Source organism: Esox lucius, chromosome 2, assembly GCF_011004845.1.
Source record: "Esox lucius isolate fEsoLuc1 chromosome 2, fEsoLuc1.pri, whole genome shotgun sequence".
NCBI classification, from domain to species: Eukaryota; Metazoa; Chordata; class Actinopteri; order Esociformes; family Esocidae; genus Esox; species Esox lucius.
In genome coordinates, this window is record NC_047570.1 from 31,586,561 (window position 1) to 31,608,498 (window position 21,938).

At 41.4% G+C, this 21,938-nt stretch overlaps 2 protein-coding genes across 2 annotated transcripts in view; one reads left to right on the forward strand and one right to left on the reverse strand.

Moving 5' to 3' along the window:
- Positions 1-235: 235 nt before the first annotated feature.
- On the reverse strand, positions 236-2,119 carry rxfp3.3a2 (relaxin family peptide receptor 3.3a2). The gene has a single exon (XM_010875808.3). The coding sequence runs from the start codon at positions 2,009-2,011 to the stop codon at positions 761-763; it is 1,251 nt and encodes a 416-aa protein (XP_010874110.2). The 5' UTR covers positions 2,012-2,119; the 3' UTR covers positions 236-760.
- A 3,989-nt stretch (positions 2,120-6,108) lies between these two features.
- The window catches only part of LOC105014014 (A disintegrin and metalloproteinase with thrombospondin motifs 7), a 118,815-nt gene continuing 102,985 nt past the window's right edge, over positions 6,109-21,938 (forward strand). The window contains exons 1-4 of the mRNA XM_010875959.3: positions 6,109-6,581; positions 10,056-10,423; positions 19,407-19,587; positions 21,091-21,287. Of these exons, the coding sequence (XP_010874261.2) occupies positions 6,455-6,581; positions 10,056-10,423; positions 19,407-19,587; positions 21,091-21,287 (873 nt within the window). The 5' untranslated portion in view covers positions 6,109-6,454. The remainder of the gene's footprint in view (positions 6,582-10,055; positions 10,424-19,406; positions 19,588-21,090; positions 21,288-21,938) is intronic.

Consider the following 21,938-nt stretch of genomic DNA (forward strand, 5'->3'; position numbering starts at 1 on the left):
CGTTTTGTAGCAGTCATCTGGTGGATCAGCGCAGTTACAGCAATATGCGTGCGTATTTACGCTTTTCAATTCCAGTAAAGCACGGAATATCTCAGTAGCCTATATAATCGAAGTATCTTCCTCTCTAAACGACCATCTCTCGAGCTCATCAAACGAGTTTTGATTAAATTAAGCTACGTTTTTCGAAGGTTGTAACATTTTGCCAGAATACAACAGACGACCAGTGTGGGTAATTTATAAGCGCTTTAATTGTATATACATTGCAATATGATCCTTTACATTTAAGCATACATTCAGATATCGGGATGTGCATGTTCACTATTACAACACCAGAAGCATTGATTACATTTGTGTAATATTTCACATTTATTTCGATGTTGCCTTACCAAAAAGGTGTGCGTTTGAATAGAGAGAAGAAACGTAACCTTGCAATGGATATATGACTAATATCCACAAAAAAGGTAGGCTATACTGAATATCAACACATTTGCGCTGAAAGTTCACTAAGTACATGTTCTACCCATTTTAGTGCGTACCAGGGACGCACCACAGTTCTCAAAAGTCTGCGTTCCATTCCGACGGGTTGCTCCGCGCAATAAGTGCCCGTGCGTACCCACAAAGTATGGAACACAAGGTTGCGGCGCGCGCCGTAAGTGGAACATTTAAAGATGCCATGTGTATATTTCCCCACTGCATGCGTTGTTGATTAACCCATGTCGTTGATTCATAGAGAAAGCGCAATTTGTTTACGCTGGATATACTATGGATCTTCAGGTGCCATTCCAGGTAGACCAGGTATTGCTGGTAGATCTGGTCTGTCAATAACGGAAAGACGACATTGTGTTGTGTCTAGTACATTCATTGGAATAACAACTTGGTTGTCGTCATATGTTGCACGTGTGTTGGAGGCCCCAGTAAATGTGCGTATTGTACATGCTTTGGAGATGGCTGGCGAAGAAATTCTCCAAAACAAATCCTTCAGCATCTTTCTGAATTCTCTTCGCATGAGACAGTAAAGCACTGGGTTCAAGCAGCTATTGGCATGCGCAAGGCACACAGTCAACGGGAATACATAGGTGTGGACCAAATAGTAGGATTTATCCCAATTGACAGCATTAAATTTAACTAATACCCCCCAGAATGTGATAGCATGATTTGGCATCCAGCAAAGAAAGAAGGACAGGACCACGATGGTGACAGATTTGGTCACCCTCGACCTCCGTTTGGGGTGGTTGTTGTTCATGCTCCTAAGACGGATAAACCGTAAGAGCATCAGATAGCAGACGGACACAATCAACATTGGTATGACAAAGGCTATGATTATTTTTTGGAGATGATATAATGCGAGCCAGTCATGTCCCTCCGGAAACCTGATCAAACATAGCTTCTCCCCGGCCACGACCGTAACTGATGAGAAAATGGTCGTGGGTGCGGTGGCAATCGTTGCGGACACCCACAGGACCGTGCACACCCATTTAACGGAACACGACCTCTGTCTCGTCCGGTTCTTTAGAGCCGAGGCGACAGACCAGTATCGGGTCACACTCATAGCGGTAAGAAAAAACACGCTCGCGTACATGTTCATAACAGTTACAGAGAGGATGATTTTGCACATTGCGTCTCCAAACGGCCAGCTGAAGTCCAATGCCGTGTCCACTGCCCAGAACGGCAACGTCAACACAAATTGAAAATCCGTTACTGCCAAGTTAATGATGAAAAAGTTTATACTGGATTTCTTTCTTCCCTGTTTTAACCTCATTAAGAAAAATACTAACAAGTTACCAAATAACCCCACTGCGCACACCACAGAGTACACGACGGAGATGATTATCCTTAGAATTGGGGTGCCGTCCGCGGTCACGTCAATATCCTCCAGGCTACCGAATTTGTCGTCTTCCATTAAAGACCAGTTCAAAGTCCCGCTCCCGCTGTCATTGAGTTGTTCGCCCATCCTCACTGATAATAATGCAATAGGTGCCTCTACTTGCACCAGTTCGCCAGCCGATGGCATATCAGAAACCGTCTTCGAGCTCCATACAACATTGCTTGTTTTAGCAGTTCATTTTATGCAGGCCTAATTGAAGCGTATATCACAAAAGCTATGGTTCCACTGCCCCATTATAACATGACAATCAATGAGGACCATTGCGTCTCTATGGGTTGTTATACAGGTGCGGCGATGCGCGTGACCAGAGCGCATACCCCTGCAAAACGCGGATTGGCTGTTGGAGAAATTATGGATTTTTATTTGGAGGGAAAGTTTTTACTGGCTTAAAATGAACTATTTATAGATATCAGAAATATATAATTCCCAGATTAACAAAAGTATCATTACCTAAACTAATTTTAGATGTTTCCTTTTATTCGTTTAAAGGTTCAATATAAAATAAAAGCACCCTGATTTTTCATGCCAGGCTCCGCGATGATCTGACTGAGTGGGCAGATGAAGTCTGCTAGGGCGTAATTTTTCTTCAGTTCTAGCTTCGAAATTTTATTGAATTCAACTTTTCGTCAGCCAACCAAAAGAAGCATTAAGTTAAAATATGAAGTTGTGATATGGTACGATAGGCTACACCGTGAATCAAAATATTGCTACTCAGTGCTTCAAACCAGTTGCTATTAGATAACCGGTTTTTGAACCGAAAACTTACGGTTGGAATACGATTGTAGTCTAACCTTATGGGGTATCTGGATTGGCTCCTCTGTTTCAATATTATCAGAAGCAGTCGGAGGTTGGGGGATCTGTGGAGCCATTGTCCTAACGGCGCCAGGGGGTAGAGCGTTGGTAGAGCTATATGGAACTCCGCCACCTCCTCGCTGGTGGCATTGGCTGTGGCGTCCCTGGTTTGATGGTGCTGCCGCAGTTCGCTGTTCTCTTAGCATGTATGGGTGCTTTGGCAGAGCCAACTTCTGATATCCATTATGCTGGAGCCAGATTGACTGGTTTGAGCTAGTTGCTACACGAGCCTAAGCTTGAGAAAGTTGTGTGAAGCGGTCAAATTCACCACAACTTTATGAATTGAATCAAAATGTCACAGGCATACAGTCTGTCACAGATGAGCGGCATTTTTCTTTTTTAGAAAAATCAATACCTAGCGCCCCTAGGCACACGCACGTTCCTCCTATTTTGCCAACAGGTTTTTGCGCCAACTTTCATACCAACTTCTTGGCTATTTGCAGAGACATCAAACAGAAACTGAGGGGCCTAGAATAAAATATATATAAATAGCCTAATAAGTTTGTCATATTACATTTGCATATTAATAACAGGCCCGGCGCCAAGAGGGGAGAGGGCTTAAAAAAATACACATATATACAGTATCTCACGAAAGTGAGTACACCCCTAACATTTTTGTAAATATTTGAGTATATCTGTTGTTGTGACAACACTGAAGAAATAACACATTGCTACAATGTTAAGTAGTGGGTGTACAGCTTGTATAGCAGTGTAAATTTGCTGTCCCCTCAAAATATCACACAGCCATTAATGTCTAAACCGCTTGCAACAAAAGTACACCCCTAAGTGAAAATGTCCAAAGTGTCAATATTTTGTGTGGCCACCATAATTTTCCAGCACTGCCTTAACCCTCTTGGGCATGGAGTTCACCAGAGCTTCACAGGTTGCCACTAGAGTCCTCTTCCAATCCTGCATGATGACATCATGGAGCTGGTGGATGTTAGAGACCTTGTGCTCTTCCACCTGCCATTTGAGGATGCCCCAAAGATGCTCAATAGGGTTTAGGTCTGGAGGCATGCTTGGCCAGTCCATCACCTTTACCCTCAGCTTCTTTAGCAAGGCAGTGGTCGTCTTGTAGGTGTGTTTGGAGTCAGTATCATGTTGGAATACTGCCCTGCGGCCAAGTCTCCGAAGGGAGGAGATCATGCTCTGCTACAGTATATCACAGTACATGTTGGCATTCATGGTTCCCCCAATGAACTGTAGCTCCCCAGTGCCAGCAGCACTCATGCAGCCCCAGACAATGACACTCCCACCACCATGCTTGACTCTAGGCAAGACACACTTGTCTTTGTACTCCTCACTTGGTTGCTGCCACACACGCTTGACACCATCTGAACCAAATAAATGTATCTTGGTCTCATCAGACCACTGGACATGGTTCCAGTAATCCTTGTCCTTAGTCTGCTTGTCTTCAGCAAACTGTTTGCGGGCTTTCTTGTGCATCATCTTTAGAAGAGGCTTCCTTCTGGGACGACAGCCATGCAGACCAATTTGATGCAGTGTGCGGCGTATGGTGTGAGCACTGACAGACTGACCTCCCACCCCTTCAACCTCTGCAGCAATGCTGGCAGCACTCATACGTCTATTTCCCAAAGACAACCTCTGGATATGATGCTGAGCATGTGCACTCAACTTCTTTGGTTGACCATGGCGAGGCTTTGGTTGAATGTTCTGAGTGGAACCTGTCCTGTTAAACCGTTGTATGGTCTTAGCCACCTTGCTGCAGCTCAGTTTCAGGGTCTTGGCAATCTTCTTATAGCCTAGGCCATCTTTATTTAGAGCAACAATTCTTTTTTTCAGATCCTCAGAGAGTTCTTTGCCATGAGGTGCCATGTTGAACTTCCAGTGACCAGTGTGAGGGAGTGTGAGAGACACCAAATTTAACACACCTGCTCCCCATTCATACCTGAGACCTTGTAACACTAACGAGTCACATGACACTGGGGAGGGAAAATGGCTAATTGGGCCCAATTTGGACATTTTCACTTAGGGGTGTACTCACTTTTGTGAGATAATATATATATATTTTAGGCCCCCTCCCCCTTGGCGCCGGGCCTGTTATTAATATGCAAGGGTATTATGACTAACTTATTGTTGATGAAGTGTGTGTATACCATACAATAGCCTACCATCGCCTAGCTGTGCCTTCCCTGTGAATAAACATTTGCCCAAAAGGCAGTTATTGAGGAGTAGTAAAATACTTTAAAAACGACTCATCTCATTACATTAAGAAGTAGCTTCGTGTGGTAGTTTAACTAAATTAAAATATAGGTCCTTATTTTCGTAGTTCATTCTTTTTTCTTTCTTTACCACATATAGTGGTGTCACCTAATCCTGCATCATACCTTTCGTCACCACTTGAAACGTAGGTTTTATGTGCTAAATTGTAAATTCTGTTGACCCCAAATTAATATTGTTGGCATTTGTGTTTAGATTTTTTTTCATTTAGTCTATGACACGTTTTAATTAATTAGTTTGGAAGTAGTGATCTAGTTCTAAGGGTAACTTTGGTATCAGTTTAAACTCTTTCAGTACGAGTTCGGTCAACTTTCAGTGAGACATTTTGTGCGCATTTCTCCCACAATTTTTTATAATTTTTTTAATTCTTTCTTTTCCATTAAATGTTTTTATGCAACCAGCTATGCGGTAATGACTTGTCTCGCGTCATTTCTTTCCTTGATCTGCTCACATCTACTCACACCCATTTCCATTATCTCTCATAATGGCCATCCTATTCCGCTAGAGGGGGCAACATGATGGAATACATCGGAGTGCCCACATCATGGGCCTAATGCGCATTGACCATACACTGATGAATGATACGAATAGGGCCACTACAACAATCATATCGTTTCTGGTCCAAGGTGAATGCATGATGTCTAAAGGCAAAATAATGCAATTTCATGTACTCAATTTGATCAATGATGTTCTGTCTTTCCTGAAGGGGTGATGGATAATGCTCACAGACAGCCTGCCAGTACTCGTAGATACTCATTGCTCAGTGCAGTAACCTCGAAGGCTGCTTTTTCAGTGTTCACACATTAATCCAGGAAAACGATTTTATACAATAGGCTAAGTTAGGCTATTTGCCCAGGCCCATACGTAAGGAAAACGTTTTTAATGTGTTCCATTACCCCATGGGGGTGGGTTAGATTATTTGACATTTGACTTATTTTACAATTGTCAATTCAACTTTCCACCCTTTAACCAAATGTGGCACAACATACACACTTAATTTGACTGGCAATCAAAGTAGGCTAATCATTCAGTTTAATTTCCCCATCCACTACCATCCCCTAGGCTAAAGCTACTTTCTGAAAAACATTCTATTCTCGCAAGTCCTCCCTAACCTTATCAGAGGGCGGTTCTTAAGGAAAGTTGGTCTTGTTAAGGAAAGTTCCTAACGGTTATGGGCTGTCGTAGGGGACTAGATGGCAGAAAGAGGGGACAACGTCTTGTCAGCAAACATCAACACTTACAGCTTAAAATTCTTGGAATGCCAGAGACGTATGGAAACATCCCCGAGGAAAGATTCCAAGTAGGACACAACTAATGAAGTTTAAATCGCCGGCGTCACGGTTTCTTGTGTGAGGTCTAAAGTGCTTGTTACAACCGCTTAAACGTGTTTTAATCCAAAATGGAACGTGTTTGAAATGACAGTCGGTACAGTGAGCAGAAAGCATAATTACATGTTTTCATTATTTACCTTTAAAGATGATTTACTTACACAGCGGACTGCGCGTTGTCGGGCAAACTTTCTCTCCCATTCACTTTTTGGTTGCAACTGGAGTATTGGCTATCCTTGACAAGAGTAAAACGTTTGGATTTAAACAAGAGGCAGGTAAGTCACCCTATTGAAATAAATTATTTATTTAGCATAAAAATGCATGGTTTAACTTAATTTGTGCTTTTTAAAACTGTCAGTTATAGCCTAACTGGGGGGACATTGTGCAGTCTATTGTTCGTAGGACATTCAGGGTTCTTAAGCTTTTCTTTCTCTTTAATAGCTACACACTAGCTATTATCAAGCTAACGCAAACATATGAGTAAGTGATTTATGGTTGTATATTTAGTTCAGAGTGTTTTATAATGGGTTTAGATTTTTGTCTAAAGAATTACACCAGCCAGACGTGGTGTGCTTATATTCTCAGGCAGTGTGCGACGGTCCACAGGCTTCGAGCCACTGCCCATGAGATGCATCATTGAACCTAAGCCGTTTAGGCCATGCGTAAAATTGTAATAGCTGGAGTTTGGTACTCTATACGCGGGTCATCGTGCCAGATTAGAAAAACCGAACTCATTTTGACCTACTTTATCAGCGCCTCACAGTTAAATGGAGCCTGGAGTGTTACCATTGGGCAACTGCTCTGGCAACGTCTCTTTCTCTCTCGCGCGTTGTATCGGCATCGGAAACTTCAGAAAAACAGAGTAAAGACTAAAATTTAAAAGAAGTGTTACATTATTTCCTATGTAATGTGGTGTAACAGTGTGTAGAAAGTTAAAGTCTGAATAACACGAGGACGTAAAAATATATATATAATACTGCACATTGTGGAATTTCTCTGCTCAGATAGGAGAGTTAATCAATATTTGATTTGTGGATCTGCATATTTTTGGCAGGAGATTAAGTGCATCTCTGATTCCACCTCATTTCGCAGTGTGCCTAATTTCTTTCGAGAGCAAGATAACCTGGGGCTCTCTCTCCCATTGCAGGATAAGGGAAAGGCATTCTATGCGTGGTCAAGACACTCCACTGGGCGGTCTAACCCTACTGTCCACACTAATTAACCTCAGCAGTGTAATTGGTCTGTGGGACAATGGACCGATACCGAGGCGATAGGCTGACGCTGCAGCAGGGGCATGTAGTCATTCTGGATTTTTCTTTTACGATCCCCATTAGTTACCACACGGAAAACATGAACATGACATGAAACGGACAGCAAAATTATTGAGCACAATACATCCCATGGCGCCTTGCTCTATCAAATAAGTAATTGGTCGGGTGGCATTAATAACACATTCGCTTTGGGTCTGAACAAGCCAATCAGAAAACACAGTCACAACTGTGTATTCCGCTGAACCGCATGGCACCCATGCAAATCAACTACCTGTTTGACCCTGTGAAACTCGTCATCCTCTTAATATTTCAAGCTACCGGATGGGTCTTGATAATGCAGACATTATCGCCAATCCACATAAACATCAACCATATTACTTTGCTCAGAACTAGGCAGAAAGTTGTTTGGAATACCAGGTGTTTGAATCAGCGTATGCTCCCTTGGATTTTGAAGTGTGATTGCGATGAGCAGTCAACTTTTGACTTGACAGATGTCATAATTGGACTGTTAAAATCCGATTCATATTGATTTATTGGTGTGCATGTAAACATAGTAATTCAATGTTAGGCACAAATAATTATGGTTTATGGGTTTTCTTTCATGTCTATGTTTTTCTTTAAAAATAGGATTATTGCTGTTTTTATTTAAATAATTTTTACCTCTACCATGTGATGGATCAGTTTGCCATGCTCGTGAACATAGCTGTTCAATTAAAGAGGCTATATTAATAGATAATTGTATCTACAGAGAAACTACAGAGAAATAATACTACAGTTCTACGAAGATTCAGTCAGACATGGAAAAACCAATGTTTTGACAAAGACCCAGTTCTTTGAAGCAGTACGTGTTTTAATTAAATCCCATTTATTTCAATTGTAAATTCCTCCACGGATCTGGTAAAATGTGCAAATGTGTTTAGCCAAGCATGTATTGAGTCTGTGTTATATAACAAGACTGTGTGTCTAGACTGTAATTACACTGTAACTGCCTACAGTATGAAGGATCCCCCAAAGAAGTGGTAATGATGTGATCTTAGATGTTGCTAGGCTAGTCTGCTGGCTGTGTTTCTACTAGCTAAGCTTAGTTGCCATTGTGGTGAAGTTAGTGCGACTTTTATCAGCCTATCATAAAGCAGAGGACACAGAGCCAAGGTGAACCATCCCATTGCTCTTGAACTATGGGAGTTATGCAATACATCATGGCTGACATGACACCGGGCCCCGTTTGGAGACAGTAATGTGGGATCCAGTTTGACAGATCACCTGCTCTAATGATCTCTCACATACGTTCAAGTTTCTGTGATCAACGCTACCTTTCTCACATCCTTTTCTATAGGCTGTCAGTTCCTGTTAGCATGCAGAGGGTGCATCTATTTTCTTAATTCACTCTGGTCTACTATTTGCTTTCTTGTTCATGCTCGGTTATAAAATCCATGCTATTCCTTGAATATTGTGTTGAGTGTGTTTGTGTGCATGTGTGTATGTGTGAACTGTTTATAAAATAGTCCTTGGCCATTGTGTGTGTGTGTGTGTTTTGTGGGGTCACAGCGGGTCAGCACGCTGCTGGTCGCCATGACAATGTCCCCCTGCTAGGATCTGGATATAGGCAGTGTTATTGTGGTAGTGCTAGGCAAACTGAGGTAGTCGTTCAATTCAGCCTTGACAATACCTTGATTCAAATCCCTAGTTAAAGTGCCGGTAAACTACACATCATATCTTATCAAAATGTTCACATATGTTAGTTAAGTATGAGCTTAACTCACTGGGATATGACAAAAATGGACAACAGCAAAAGGTAGATATAATTTTTTAGCCGAACCACACATTAAGATACATAACAGTTTGATCTCACATTAACAATCACTCATGGCACCTGTCAAAATGTTTAGCCACAGACGCTACTAAGGGTAATGAATCCAAATGCAGTGAAAAACTTTTCACAGTGTTAACATGTATGGGTCCAATATTGTAGCTACAGTGTCGAAGTATTGAAATAACGAAAGAGGAGAACAACATTTTGCAACAACCCTTTTTTGAAGTGGCACTCCAGTCTAATCTCCATCTCATTTAATTTTTTGTTTCACACTTTAGTATGGGCACTTTGCTGTAGGATTTCGTATATTTCAACAGTAATGTTTAATTTACATCCATTGGTATACCTCATCCACCACTACATGTATGGTTTGTCAATGATTACCATGGTGGAAACATACTGGTGGGAAGGCTCTTCCTGAAAAAAAAGAAAACGCTCTATGCAAGATAATACTGTAGCTAAATAAATGAAAAGCCCACACATACCGTAGCCATATCCAAACAATGCTAACATGATGGATAGTGTATGTACTGTATGTGAGCAATATCCAGATGGAACTGTTTACAATTTGCCTTGTTTGTTTACTTCCTCACAGTCAATTAGTAGACAATGACTAAGTGTTTTGCTTTTCTTTCCCATTTATTTTATTTATTTTTTACAACCAGAGAGCTTTCTACAGGAGCTGCCCCACTATGAAGTCGTTCATCCATCCAGAGTGGACGCCAAAGGTCACTTCCTGTCCAACTTCGTGTCCCACCGGGTCAGCCGGTTACGGCGGAGGGAAACCCAGGACGACCCAGGAAGCTTGGCGAGGGTGTTCTACCAGTTACAGCATGGTGACCATCATCTGCTCTTCAACCTCACGCTCAACCCACAGCTGCTGGCCCCCGGCTTCCTGATCGAGAGGAGGTACGGTGGCCTAGAAGGAGCCAAAATAAGCAACCGTGGCTCCTCACTGTGCCATTTTATCGGAGAGGTGTGGGACAGGGCCACCGTGAAGGGGAGAGCAGCTATAAGTACCTGTGCCGGCCTGGTGAGTGTCTTTATGTTTATCTCCAGTTCACTAAGGCAGGGTTTAGTTATAAAGAAAAAATACACAGATAATTGTTTTCATTAAAAAAAATTAAGGATAATCATTGAGGCATTTTAGTAGCCGGCTCTCAGCTAGTCTTTTGTCCAAAGAGTGCATGAATGTCATGTGACCTCATTTGCTAGTGCCGCCCTTCTGTAAACATAATTTTGTTCGAATCTTTTCACTGAATAAGTACGGGCATTAGGCAGTAAAGGTTTAGATTTGCTTTTGATGTTCCCACTTGTTAGCAGCATCTATATTCTTAGATTGCTCCATCCAAGGCTTATACTAGTGGGTATTATATCAAAGCCCTTGATCAGTGGTTAAGAGGATGCATTTGATTCATTGTATCCCAAGTGTTTAGGCACCTTTCATCTGCAAATAGGCAAAAAAAACTATTAATTAGGAATTTATGTTTAAATTAGGTTAACAGGTGGAAAGCATGTGTAACTAGTGAGTGTTTATTCATTATAAACCCATTCACTTTCTCTTATAGTTTTGTGTTATAGATGTAATTTATAAACCATTGTTGTATACACACAAACCCCATAAAGACAAAGTGAAAATACCTTTTTAAAATCTCATGTACTTAATTATTCAGATACTTTATTCAGACGTCTTCTAGGGAATGACTACTAGCTTTTCAAGACAGAAATTGGGACGTTTCTGTAATTATTCCTTATAATTCCAGTCAAGTTCTGTCATATTAGATGGGGAGTGACTTGAACTGTAGTCTTCAGGTCTCCTCACAGATGTTCAACAGGGTTGAAGTCTGGGCTTTGGCTCGGCCACTCAAGGACATCCACCAACTTGTCACTAAGCCTTGGCTGTGTGCCTGTTGTTGTCGTGTTCAAAAATGAATGGTCACCCCAGTCTGAGGTGCTGTTCACTCTAGACCAGGTCTCCAAAGATTCTGCATTGATCTGTCACTCCCTTATGCTGAGAAGATTCTCCATAGCCTGATGCTCCCGCCACCATGCTTTACTGTAGAGATTGCATTAGCCAGGTTTTTTTTTTTACCTCTCATTGCCCTTGTCCTTCAGGCCTAACAGTTTGATTTTGTTCTCATCAGACCAGTGAATCTTTTTCCCCATGCTCTCAGGGTCCTTCCCATTATGTTTTTTTAAAATATATTCATATTCATCCCACTCTGTTGCCATAGTCTGAGTTCTGTCAGCTAAAAGTCAAAGTCTTTGTAATTTTAGATAGATAAGACAATTCAGAAATTTTCCAATTGTTGTCAAGATTATTATTCTGTTCCCATCCTTATAGTGTGCATGCAGACATACAGTTTTCCACACGGTAGAAAAATCTAATATGGGTTAGTGCTTCAAAACAGTGGTTGGTGCTTCAGTGGTTAGTGCTTCAAAACAATAGGCACTGACTTGTGATTTAAAGACAGCATGTTTTTAGTAATAAGGCAAAATAATTCTAGAGACATTTCTTGGGACAGAGAAATACACATTTCGTTTTTTTGTGATTTAACTGTTTTCCAGAACCATTTTTGTTTCACTGATTTGTCTTAACTTACTTAAATGAGCTTGGCAACTAACAGAAATGTCACAAATTCAGAGATCTCAGTGTCAAGTCAATGTTTTACGATAGTCATTGTGATGAATCCATCAATATAGAAAAGTTTGGCCATTTTCCAAAAAGAGTCAAAATTGTCCACTAGCAGAATGCCAACAGAGATGCTTAGTTCTTTAAGCCCCCTGATTTATTGACTACATGCAGCTTAATCCCTCTCTGCCCTGATGTTTTGCTGGCTGGGCACCAAATTGTTTACTAGACACCCGAATGTTCATGATGAACAGTTTGACATTTGATGAGGTCTACGAGTAGTAGACGGTTGGAAACAACTTTTTTGAAACCCTGATGTGCACTCATGGACTCCTCTGGCCCTGAGCAGACAAGAACCTTCTGTGCACCTCTACTCCGCTACAGTATTAGTACCGCTCAGACCTCATCACAGGGGCCTCCAAGGGCTTGATTTGCTGGGATTACTGCTGTAATCAGTGCAGCCACTGTTCTAGCCGCTCTAGCCGGGTCCGTGCTGGAAGGGGAGGTTTCAGCCCTACCAGCGGATGAAATTTGTTGCGGAGAGAGTAGGCATGTCGCGCTGAGGGTCCATGACTCTCCTTCCTCAGCCTCCGCCGCTACATTTCCCTTCCGATGCCTTAGCGCCCAGAACCGACCGGCCAATCAGAATGCCACCGGGCTTCTGGCGTGTTTCTCCTGAATGAGGCAGGAATGTCAGAAAACCATGGTAGTGACACTATAATCCTCTACGCGTCATGTTTGAATACATTGTTCACATTGATTCCGCTGTTTCTCTATGTCTGCATATGTGCTGTGGCCAGTTGTCTTCCATCCGTTTAGTCTGTCTTGGCCTAATGTGTTTTTTTGTCTATGCCCCCGCTTCATGAGGTATTTTGCATTGTAAAAAACACTGTTTGTTCTTTATGGACCTGCCTGGTAAAACAATTATATGTTGCACCTCTAAGAGCACCTATGAGAGTGTATTTGACTCATATATTATATATTATATAGTGGGGTGACAGACAATTTTAAGTAGTTTATAGCACAGCCGGATAATGTTCAGCTAAAATGTACATTATCTAACCAACAACAGCAGTGCAACACCTGCATTACAAGGGCAGACCGTAGATTAACTTTGTTAATTGTTAAAACATTTTCTTCCATATTCTACCTCAGTTTTCTTCTCTCCCACTTTTATGATGTCAAGTTTGCAATAATGGCGTTTCCTTGTCACAACAACCCCATGGCTGGTACAGGATAGTCAAAGATCCTCCAAGCACATCTCGCAAAGCCGTTCTGATTCATATCACACTGCGTTGAGAACGCAGCCAACAACCAAGATTGAGCTTGCAGTTGCCCAACCTTCCACAAGGACTCGCTAGAATGCAAGGTGACAGGGAAGACCTGTCCGACAACCGCCTGTCCTGCCCTGGCAGCACTGAGACAAATTGTGCTCTGACCTTCCTGCAGCAGAAGAGACCACTGCACTTCCTGTGTCCAAGACCATATCCACTGAACAAAATTATAAACGCAACACTTTTGTTTTTGCCCTCATTTATCATGAGCTGAACTCAAAGATCTAAGACTTTCTCTATGTACACAAAAGGCCTATTTCTCTCAAATATTGTTCACAAATCTGTCTAAATCTGTGTTAGTGAGAACTTCTCCTTTGCCGAGATAATCCATCCACCTCACAGGTGTGGCATATCAAGATGCTGAATAGACAGCATGATTATTGCACAGGTGTGCCTTAGGCTGGCCTAACTGTGTTAGTGAGAAGTGCTGTTCAGTGTGAAATTTTGTTCAGTGTGGCTTAAAAAAATATGTTAAGAGAATTCCAAAGTAAATAGATTCCAGGGGCAGTAATGCGGAGACAACAGCTGGAACAGAGACGAATGAAGGGCAGAGGAGTTACTTGGTCTAAAGAATAATGATATTCCTGTTAGCATGACAAAAGGTTGACGTTAGCCTGCTCAAGTTAGTTAGTGGTCTAGTGAGCAAGCACACAAACTCAGTAGCAGAGTAGGTTCTCTCTTTATGACTTTCACAATGTTGCATTGTGGATAGTTGGAAATAATCTAAAATAAGTACCAGCACTTCAGTTTAGTGTTTGAAATAAGTTCATAATATTTTAAATGTAACTATTCGAAGTTGCTCGTAACCAGATCATGACGACAACTCAATTTCTAAATATTCAACCAACTGCTTTGTTGCTTTGGTGAGTTAAAAGTAATGTGTAGCTGTCGCAGAAAAATGTGCTGTAACAGGTGTTGTATAATCACATATATAATAATATTATTATTATTATTATATTTTTTTATTCTTTCAAGACTGATTTGGGCTGGAGTATAGTGGGATCCATGACACATTGGAAACAGATGTTCTGGACACAAACCCCAGAGATAGGAACATATCCCAAGAGGATATTCAGTTCATTCAGCTCTTCAGTGAGAGAATTCAACATATAAAGGAAGGACATCTCAAAATGCCCCTACCCTTCATAAAGCATCCTCAGCTTCCAAACAATAAGCAGCTCGCTACAGACAGATTGAAGCATTTAAAAAGAAAACTGGAGAAAAGACTTTGTGAAAAGATTATGTGAAATTCATGCACAGTGTTTTTAAAGATGGCGATGCAGAAAAGGCAGATGCTGCACCAAAGGAAGTCAATACGTAGTACAATGACTACGTATTATCCCAAGAATCCGGATGTATCATCCCAAGAATCCGGAAAAAATCAGAGTTGTATTTGATTGCTCCGCCATATTTGAAGGCACTGCTCTAAATGATCACCTACTTACAGGAACTGATTTAACTAGTTGCTCTGACTGGGGTGCTGTGCAGATTTCGAGAACATCAAATCGCAATCATGTGCGATGTGGAGAACATGTTCCATTGTTTCCATGTCTGCCCAGAAGATTGGAATTTTCAGAGGTTCTTGTTGTGGGAAAATGGGAAAACCGAAGAGGAGCCCAAAGAATATCGCATGTGAGTGCATGTTTTTGGAGCAGCATCATCTCCAGGATGTGCTAATTATGACATGAAATATCTTGCCAGTGAACACGAAAAGGACTATCCATTGGCAGCAAGCTTCATTCGGAACAATGTCTACGTAGATGATGGGCTTATCAGCGTTGATTCAGTTAAGAAAGCCAACCAGCTAGTCAATGAAGTACAAGAAATCTATGCTAAGGGAAACCTAAATGTATACAAATATGTGTCCAACAGCAGAGGAGACCTGGATACGATTCCAGAGAGTGAACGTGCCAGTGTAGTAAGGTAGGTAGATCTAAACTACAATGAGCTTCCAATGAAGAGTGTACTGGGAGTAAGAAGGAATGTAGCGACTGATGCATTCTCATTTAAGGTCATCCTTAATGAAAGGCCAGCCACACGGCGAGGAATCCTCTCAAATGTCGCAAGTGTGTACGGCCCAATAGGATTTCTCTCTCCCTACATTTTGACTGGGAAAGGAGTGCTTCAAGAAATGTGCAAACGAGGTGTTGGATGGGATGAACCTCTTCACCTGGAACTAAAGCCAAAATGGGAAACGTGGCTCCATGACTTGGAGAATCTTCAGAAAATCCACATACAAAGAGGTATCCTCAGAACATTGAAAAAAAATAAAAAATTAATGTTCCATCATTTTTCAGACGCCAGCCACAGTGGTTAGGGCCCATGTTCATATATTAGGATTGTTTCTTATGAACAAGTGCATTGGTCATGGGTAAAGCAAGTGGACCACCCACAAATGTTATCCCAATACCACGTCTGAGCTCACAACACTTACAGTTTCCGCCACAGTAAGTAAAACCCTCAGAGAAGAGCTTGAACTGAAAATAGATAATTAATATTTCTGGACAGATTCACAAGTAGTGCTCGGATATGTCAAGAATGAAGCCAGGCGTTTTCATGTTTTTGTCGCTAATTGGGTTCAGAGAATTAGAGACACTACAGATCCAAGACAATGGTTCTACCATAAAACAGATCAGAATCATGACCATGATAGCAGACCATGCCTCTAGGGGTCTCAAGGTGGCAGACCTGATTGATTCCAACTGGTTCACAGGACCTAAATTATTACAAGAACGAGAGATTGTCACAAACCAAAGATTCTTGTGGGTGACCCAGAGGTAAAGGTTTTGAGAACAGATTCCTTTGAAAGAGACGACTTCGTCAAAATATTGTCAAGATTCTCATATTGGAATACAGCCCTCAACATTATAGCTCGGATTCGAAGACTTGTGAAGCGTGAACGGTCAGGGCCTATTAGTGTGGAGGAAAGAAGAGGAGCTGCTCTGGCACTAATTAAAGCAGCACAAATGGATGCTTTTGGAGATGAGCTGAAACGGTTAAATTGAAAATCTACTAAACTACCAAAAACTCACAAGATATACCAACTTGATCCTATCCTTGAAAATTTACTGCTTAGGGTTGCAGGGCGATTAAGAAAGTGTTCCGCATCATTTGAGTTGAGACACCCAGTGATCCTTCCTTCAGAAGGCATTGTCACAAGAAAACGCAGCACCAATGAAGAGGACAAACATTGAACGAATTCAGGGTCAGCGGATATTGGATAATAGGTGCAAGGTAGTAGCCAAGCACATCAAATGTTGTGTAACTTGCAGGAAGGTACGTGGACCCAACGAAGGACAACGTATGGCAGACTTGCCTGTTGACCAAGTAGAAACCTCACCCCCATTAACATATACTGGAATTGACTGTTTCGGTCCCTTCCACACAAAACATGGTCGGAAAGAATTCAAGAGATATGGCCTGTTGTTCACGTGTTTAAGCTCTAGAGCCGTCCACGTAGAAATGTTGGAGGATCTCACCACTGTTGCACTTCTAAATGCTTTGAGATGCTTCATGGCAATTAGAGGAATGGTAAGACAGATCCGATCTGACCGAGGGAATAATTTCGTCAGAGCAAGGAATGAATTGGAGAAAGGTCTAATGGAACCAGACAAGGAAAGGAGTTCTACCTATCTTGCAAGAAAGCAATGTGACTTTGTGATGAATGTTCCTGAAGCAAGCCACATGGGTGGCGTTTAGGAGCGTCAAATACGGACAGTTAGAAGTGTAATGAGCTCTGTCCTGGCACAAGCTGCAAGAAGACTAGATGATACCTCATTGAGAACATTCTTCTATGAGGCTATGTCAATTGTGAACAATCGTCTGCTTACCACAAACACGACCAACGACCCCAAGAGTGATGAACCTTTAACACCAAATAATTTACTCACAATGAAAACCTCTGTGCCCCTCCCGCCTCCTGGGAATTTTGTCAGAGAAGATTTATATGCCAGGAAAAGGTGGCGGAGAGTTCAATACCTGACAGAACAATTTTGGAGCAGATGATGCAAGGATTACCTGATCAATGTAAGCCTCAGACAACAGTGGCATGCGCCTAGAAGAAATGTACAAGTTGGAGATGTAATGATAGTTAAGGAGGATATTATTCCCAGAAATTAGTGGAAACTGGCCAGATCTAGTACCCTGTCACCTTATCTAGTACTTAAGGTTAAAATCCAAATTGGACAAAGTAACCTAGGAATAAAGGGTGAACGCTTGACACAACCATCTTTTATAGAGCGTCCAGTGGTGTACCCAGCGTTAGTGGTGTTAGTGGGGAATAATTCTCAAACTATCACTGAAAGTGTATCAAACGGATGTCTTTAATAGTCAGATTAAGGTGTCATTTATAATTTTATTTACCTAGAAATGGTTCATGATAGGTGGAGGTGAATTGTTAGTGTATGGGAAAATGACATTAATCTCGGCTCAAATGTAGTCAACTTTAATATTTGTAATTTTGGTGGCAGTGTAGCTGTCGCAGAAAACTGTGCTGTAACAGATGTTGTTGTCTAATCACATATATAATATATATATATATATATATTTTTTTTATAACCATTTATACTCCCTGCTCCCTCTTTTGACACTGTAGTTTAGTAATATAACCATCTATTGTTTTCTCAGTCGATTCACAGTTGAAGTAGTTCAAAAGAATTCTGTACAACAAAGTCCAATGAGTCACAGTTGCACAGGTTCTGAATAAATTGATTGGATTCAAACGTGTTTTCCAGCTGTTGTCTAGACTCCTGAAATAAAAATTCTCACAATGCCAAAGTCATATTATACACTTTTCTGACTAAACTGCAGTAGGAAACCACAAGCCCTATCCATCAAATATTCCATTATTACTCTATTACCACAACCCTGATGGTATTTCTCTGCATTTCTGTCAAATTATTGCATGCTAAAACATACGCCAGGCAAAAACCATCTGTCAAAGAGACAGACGCTTGAAGGCCTTTAATGCTTGAAGGCCACAGTAAGGGACTTTCCTTAAAATCGCTCACGGTAAACTTTCTCATATTATCCTCTTAGATTTCCATGAACAGCAGTCCCAGTTGAATCCAGTGTGTATACAACTAGTGTCTCAAACCTAGACATGACTTGACCCTGGAGGAGCAAAGGTTACTGGACTGGAAACGTGGTGTTTCTTTAAAACTGGACATAATGATGAGAAATGGTAGTGTCTCCAGGCCCACAACACACCGTCTGACACAAACCCAGACCTCACTCTCTGTCCCACTACTGTGGCTTGGCAGACACCCAGGAGGCCAGAACTCTTGGCCGAAGAAATTCATGAATCTATATTACTGCTGTGGAGCAATACGATGAAGAAACTGCAGTACCGTCTCAATTTTAGCTGTTGGTTTTATTCACATGCCATTTTTTCTCTTCCAAAGAAAAGGAAAAACAGTAATCACATAAATAGTGGCGCAATGTAACATTTAATGCTGAAACCTAAAGGCCCTTTTTTAAAACAGCTGAATATTTAGTTTTGTGTCTCTAAAGCCACGAGAGCAATCTCCCATCCCGGAGAATGTGCTTACTGTATTTTTCAGTATATTTCTGACTTATATACTTTTAACTCTCTTCAATGTGGCTGCTTTGTCATTCTGATTGCCTTTCTCCCGTAAAATAGTATTGCTATACATTATGTGTATACTAGCTGTATATATACAGCTCTGAAAAAGTTAAGAGACCACTGCCCCTTTTTCTTCAAAATAGTTGAAAAGGAAAGTTTTGAGTGAGGAAGAGAAGCTTTCAATTTGCAGTGCTCTCTTAATTTTAACCCTTCTGTTCCAAACTCAAAACCTTCTTTCCAACTTTTTTGGAAAGGAAAGAAAAAGTTGCAGTGGTCCCTTTTCCAGAGCTGTATTTATATCTTTCTCATATAAAAATACATTTAACTCTTATTTTACCCCAAACAGTGTCTTGCTTGGGATTGTATATATTTTTGCACATTATAGTAGATACATTTTTGACCCTCCTCTTCTCCATTTACAAAATGTTAACAATATTTTGTTACTGATATATCTTTCTCTCTGTAGACAGGGCTGTTTAGGCTGTCCGAGGAGGAGTTCTTTATCCAGCCATTGGAGCAGCCTAGTGATGAGTCTTCAGCATCTCAAGCCCATGTTATCTACAAGCGGCATACCCGCTCCACTCAAAGTCAGTTAGTACAGTCCATCTCTGGAGTCCCTAACACCAACAGCACCTGTGGGGTCAAAGGTGAACCTTCCGACTTTGACTTAACATCACACACAAATCACACACCAATCACGCACAAATCATGCACCAATCTAGCACGTTCAAATGAGACTTCTGACAGTATCTGATACACAGTTACTGATATACAGTACCAGTGAAAAGTTTGGGCACACTTATCCATTCAAGTGAGTGTATATCCAATCCAACCCAGCTCAGAAAACCAAATACTTGGTTCCAAAGCCTTTTCTCACATGGCCATTTTGTTCAGCAGTGATCACTGACCAAAGTCGATGTACACTTGAAGGAACCACTTTCATTATCCACGCTCCGTTTGCAGACAACAGACAGTAAAACATTCTGATAGACAATAGAAAAAATCTGCTAAAACTAAAGTCTGCTCAAACTTCTGCTGAAAGCCTGCTGATTCAACACATCTGACGTACTGGTTGAAATGGAACCCAATTTGCAATTTTGCAGATCCTGGATAGGACAATTTCCCATGTACTCAATCAGACATAAAAACACGCTCCAATGGATCCCTTGACAATTCACCAGCAGACATTTGAGATTGACTTGATTGACCCTGCAAACTTGCGGCGGAGAGTGCTCAAAGTGCCCGGAAATGTTTGATTTGAGATTTCAGCCTAAGAGTATCCGAACCGGGGTTGAGGACTGAGAAATCCCTCCGTCCCAGCCCGGATTGTAATACACACACATACATTTCCTGACGCTCTTTAGAGGTTAAGGACGAAGGCTTAGGAGCTTCCGGCTTGTTAATTTGTCCAATTTGACAGTGTGAAGAGGAGCCTTATTAAAGTCCGGAAACACTGAAAATCTGAGGGGGACCGATATGCTAGAGACGTACAGAATGCAAATGTACCATTAGAAATTCATTACAGGCCCTGAGACTTGAACTATCTGCAGAAGTGCTCTCTTGGTCTCTCTTGAACGGGCACGTAACTGAAGCCTCGCTTGACTTCGCACACAGGGAATAGTTCAGGAGGATTCACGGAATATCCCCGGCAGATGGGATGAGAGGCTGAGCCAGGAAAGCTTGACTGGCTTACCAAGGCATTTTGGGAGAGAGAAGACCGGTTTCCACCAGAGACAAAACTTAGGGCAAGCCTAAATCAAATGCCACCCGCCTCTTTCACATGCTGAGCATGTGTAACGTTAATTTGAATCACCCTCCCAAGATGCTTTGAATTGAGCTGCTATTTTGTCCTCGTCACTGCACAGCCTGTTCCTTAACATAGGGCTTGTTACTTTCAACGTATTCAACATCAGTCCGTTGTAACTGTCTCCACGCAGCTCACTTATCAGACTAATTATCAGTTTGAAACTGTTAACAAATACAGCTGCTCTAGTAAAACGTGTCAGACATGAATAAAACCTCAACAAAGTCCGAACCAATCAAGGAGAACACACAAAAAAAATATGAATAATACTCCAACTGTAGATTTAAACACAACACAGAAGTTATAACACTGCAACCGCCCTATTCGTCGCTGCTCCACCCCCCAGGTCCAGCTGCTGCGCTGGAGCGAGTAGAGAGGCAACGAGAGCGCTGGGAGAGACGCCAGCGGAAGAAGAGGAGGATACGCCAGCGTTCCGTCAGTAGAGAGAAGTGGGTGGAGACTCTGGTGGTGGCTGATTCCAAGATGGTGGAGTACCACGGAAGCAGTGGGGTGGAGAGCTATGTGCTGGCTGTCATGAACATTGTAAGTCTCCGACCCTCTTTGTAAGTCTCTGGCGTGGCCTGTCATTCAGCACCTTGGACCCTGTTTTACATGTCTAATACAAACAGCATGTCCATGGGCGTGAATCCATCATCACAGCTGTCTTAGAAAATGAAACTGTTAAAGGAAATTGGTAGTTATCAATGAGAAAAAAAGGAAATATAAAATGCCAGTATGGATGACAGCGCCTAGACATCTCAGAATGGATGGTAGGAATGGGAGCAGCGTAACGAAAAAGAAAATGGGAACTGTGTAGGGCTAGTTTAATAAAACATCACTTGAATAAAGGCAGGATAAACTCTCCAAACACAGTAAACAAAAATGAAGATGTAAATAACCAAAACAAGATTACAGCATCCTGTCTAATTAAACAAACAGGCATAGGCAAATTACTAAATGTGCCATATATTTAAATACATGAATGCAATTACTATATAGCTATATTTTTTATTATGTATCTTATTATTTCATTATATATTTATTCATATGTTTACAAAACCCATCAAAAGTTTGGACAGCCCCTCCTTAGACTTGACACTCCTGCTCATTCAAGGGGATTTGTTTTTGGACACTTTTGCAAATAGAAACAATAAGCAAATACCCTTGAATGAGTAGGTGTCCAAACTTTTGTCT